The 4,443-nt window shown below is 32.1% G+C and overlaps 1 protein-coding gene across 1 annotated transcript; it reads left to right on the top strand.

Annotated features, from left to right (window-relative positions):
- The first annotated feature begins 515 nt into the window (after positions 1 to 515).
- On the top strand, positions 516 to 1,940 carry LOC127143949 (uncharacterized). Its single transcript, XM_051079256.1, has 4 exons — positions 516 to 554; positions 812 to 1,117; positions 1,509 to 1,716; positions 1,837 to 1,940. Exons 1-4 carry the CDS (start codon positions 516 to 518, stop codon positions 1,938 to 1,940), a joined length of 657 nt encoding a protein of 218 aa, XP_050935213.1.
- Positions 1,941 to 4,443: the final 2,503 nt, after the last annotated feature.

Here is a 4,443-nt window from a genome sequence, read left to right as displayed (position 1 = left end):
ATCACTTTATAGTTGTATTTTTATTTATCCCCTTTGTTTCATATGTTTCACGTTATATGGTTTCACGAGCCAAAAAGAAAGATGAGGGGAAAAGGATGTCAAATTTGGGTCTCACAATTGGGTTTCTATTATTGTTGATTCTGTTAGAATTCTAAAGATTAAATGGTTTATTTTGATATTTCTTGTAGAATGGTTGAAGACATATCGGGTTAAAAGCTAAGCGATTGTGTAGATAGTGAGGCTATTGTTGAAGGTTGAAGGTTGAAGACTGAGAAGCAGTTTAGAATTTCTTATTTAAGTCTTGTATTAGGATCTTGTTTCATGTACTGTTATATAATGTATATATAAAAACAATATTTTGATTACATGTACTAAGTGAAGAATGAGAGGTAAATAATTTTGATTACATGTTCACTTTAATATTGTTTTGATATCTACCTACAAACTAATGTGTTGTACAGGATTATAGTCGTATTCAAAGGGAAAGAAGGTCGACATGCGTATACAATCACCACATGTCTCGTAAGGGATATGCTAATCTTGCTGATGAACTAGTGAATATTTGTAATTAAATTAAAGAATTTATCTTAATATGTTGTTAATTAGATATGTATCTTTTGTTGTAGAAAATAATGCATGATGTTTCTTATCGTTCAACTTTTTGGAAAAAAGCATGGAAAGGAAGAAATAATGATTATTTTGATGATGCTACTCGAGATTGTGCCTCTCGGATTGTAAGTATACTTATGATTACAATATATAATCTTTTGTTAACTTAACTGATGATGAAAATACTTGTATTGTTTTATAGGATGAATTAGTTGCAACACATAAAAATGAGGACATCTTGACTGATGCATTGGGTTTCAAGGAGCACGGTGGACGTGTAAAAGGCGTGGGTGGTTTTGTCTCTCAATCACAATATTTCAATACAGTAAAAGGGAAGGAGAAAATGATAACTCCTGAAGTTGAAATATGTCATAAAGAAGAGGATGACTCGAGAAGCAAAAGTGACAATAAGAGAAGTAATCACTCGAGGTCATCCATTGAAAGTATTAGCATAGATCTTGATGCCGATGAGAATCTGGTCAACACACCTAGCAACAAAGGAGTTGAGGTAATTGACTTTGTTGTCACTTTTAATTTTTTTAATGATATAGGATCAATTGTTCTTAAAAATGCTTTTAATATTTGTAAAGGGAAAACCATGCCAGTTGTCTATAGGATCCATTAATAATATTGTTGTAGTAACCATGGTAGTTGAGGATAACATTAGTTGTCCCTATGTTAAAGTTTTAATAGACATAGTTACGGGAGAAAATTTGACTATACTCAATCCAGTGTAGGGAAAGATAGTGACCTTAAATCAAGCATTGGGTAACATTATAGAATGTCCTCGTCAGCTTGTTTCTAAGATCAATGACAAACAAGTGTGTATCTTTTTTTACTATTTAAGTTTTGATTTTATTTGTGTATGTATTTTGAATTTAGAACCTTGGTTGTGCTAGGAGCATTCAACCAGGAAGGATGTCATGTACTCTTCAAATTATATTGACGTTAACAGGACTATTAAGCTTTTAAATAGACATGTCGTGAACAACATGAAGGATGTAGACATGATTCGCAACTCAATGAACGAGCTAATATTTGGAAGTGACAAATTTGTTTATTTAGCTCGTGAAGATTTGTTGCATTACTGCGGCATGGTTGAAATCAGTTATATGTGTATACTAGCGTATATTACGTAAGTATAAGACAACTTTTACTCATCTTTATCTCCAATACCACTGTTGTAGTTAGTTTGCTGATATTTTAACTATGGTTGCTTTTACTTAGATATCTTTGGGATGAATGTGACTGTGCAAGGAAATTTTTTGTCATTGACCAATCAAAAATATCGTCACATATCAAGGATCGTGATCTTTGATCCAGAAATTTAGCCAACTAGCTAGAAGCAGCTAACTTGGAACAAAAAGTGCTAATTCCATATAATATCGGGTAAATAAAGAAGATGAACACATTAATTTTTTTCCATTGAGCTTAAATGTGTACTCACATTAAAGATGTTGCTTATTGTAGTTTTCGTTGGATGTTGCATGTCATTGAACTTCGTGAAAATTGTGTTTATGTCTTGGAGTCTCTTCGAAGTAAAGTCAATGAAGACATTAATGGAGTCATAAATGTGTAAGTGTATTCACTTTATTACTTCTTATCTCACTTTATTGTCTTCTAATGTTTCAAAATATTTAGAGGGTTGAAGACATGGCAAGCGAAACATGATCTACAACGCTATCGATCAACTCCAAAATGGAGACCTGTAAAGGCAATTTGCATTTACACGTACTTATTTTCGATGAAACATAATATTAATTTGTATTCAATTTATATACATGCAGTGTCCTCGTCAATTGGATTTTGTAGGGTGTGGGTACTACGTGCAAAAGTACATACATGAGATAGTGCATAATTCTAGTACTTCTATTACTAGCCTTGTAAGTTTCTATTTCCACTTTTTACATATTACAATTTATGATCTAAACTCATACTTTCCATATCTTTCTCTTTGTGTGTAGTTCAATACCAAAAGTGCATATAGACAAGAGGAGATTGACGAGATTCGAACCAAATGGGCAGCGTTTGTTAGCAGATTTGTGTAAGCTTTTAAATGTTTTTTTTTTTGTTGAGTTAAGTTAGTAGTTGATTTTTGTACATAATTTAGGTTTTGAGTTTTTCCGCTTGAAGTTTTTAATTAAGTTTTTGTAGGGACGGGCACTCCTATAATTTTTGGAAGGGCAGACGGTCTCGTACTAATTGTTGTTTGTTAGATAGTTTGTACGTATACTTTAGTTAGTGGAGGAATTTTCTGTTGTACATATACATTGGTTATTAATCATGATCTTATATATTATCTTTAGATTTTGAGTTTTCAATTACAGTTGTTGGTGTTTTTATTCAAATATGTGATTATATATAGGTGTTGGATGATTGTATTTGTTGTAGTACTATATAGAAGTGTGGAAAGGTGTGCTGGTATTTTAGGTGTTGGATGATCGTATTTGTTGCAGTACTATATGGAAGTGTGGAAAAGTGTGTTGGTATTTTAGGTGTTGGATCTTGTGCATTATAAGTGTTTATTATTGGTTTGCCATGGAGGGCAGCGTACGTTGTTTGATATGTGTGATTATATATATATATAGGTGGATATATTGGAAGATTTGGAGTAGTTGGACTTATGGTGTTGAATATAGTTGTGTTTATTAATATGTGATTATATGTAGGTGTTGGATGATGCGTATTTGTTGTAGTTTTATATGGAAGTGTGGAAATGTGTGTGCTAGGATTTCTTGTGTTTGATCTTGTGCATTATATGTATTTATTATTGGTTGCCATGGAAGACAACATGCATGGTTTGATATGTGATTATATATAGGTGGATATATTGGAAGATTTGGAGTAGTTGGACTTATGGTGTTGAATACAGTTGTGTTTATTGATATGTGATTATATGTAGGTGTTAGATGATGTGTATTTGTTGTAGTTCTCTATGGAAGTGTATGCTAGAATTTTAGATATTCTTGCGTGCATTGCAGGTGAAATAGTTATAAGGTTTGCCATTGAATAGTAGGCATTTTATAGCCAGCGTGCAAACAATTTTTTTTTATTTTTAACAGTATACAATAACGAACATTTTCGGACGTAATTCAAGCCAAATAATGTCGGTTTTGCCGTCATAAAAAATAGTGTAAATCTGATATTAAAGACATCTTTAATGTCGGTTTAAAACAAAATTAAAAACGTCTTTAATGTCGGTGTAAAAACGACACTAAACATGTCTCATAAACGACATTAAAGATATCTTTAATGTCGGTTCTCCACCAACATTAAAGACCAATTGACATTAAAGACCTTCAATAACACCATCAAAGATGTTAGTTTATAACCAACATTAAAGAAAGCTCAACTGACATTAAATGCCTTTAATAACGCTCCCAAAGATGTCGGTCGCCAAGTGACATTAAAGCCCTTTAATGTCGGTTTTAAACTGACATTAAAGGCCAGATTTCTTCTAGTGAGTCTTCAGGTTCTTGCGAGAATTTTCTCTAGATCTTTTGGAGTCAAAAATTTCCAACCCCCACAAATGAAGAGAACTCCTCTATTTATATAGAGTTCTCTAGTGGGCTTTTATCGACTTGGACGTAGTTAGTCCATGGACCAGACCTATGGGCTCAATCACATGGATTTGGGTCATATTTAACATTTAGGCTAAATTAAGCTTATTTTTTTTTTAATTGAATTTTAGCCCAAGTAAATAATATTTAAGTAAATCAAAATAATTAATTCGATCCAATTGTCATAATAAAAACATGTGACATCATTAGAATTGGCCAATTTGTCTTTAAATTTAATTCGGGACACATGTCAATTTTTAATTAATCAAAAATG

Source organism: Cucumis melo, chromosome 11 (assembly GCF_025177605.1).
Source record: "Cucumis melo cultivar AY chromosome 11, USDA_Cmelo_AY_1.0, whole genome shotgun sequence".
In the NCBI taxonomy this organism is placed as follows: Eukaryota; Viridiplantae; Streptophyta; class Magnoliopsida; order Cucurbitales; family Cucurbitaceae; genus Cucumis; species Cucumis melo.
Note: the sequence above shows the minus strand (reverse complement) of the source record. Positions and strands in the feature narration are given on the sequence as shown.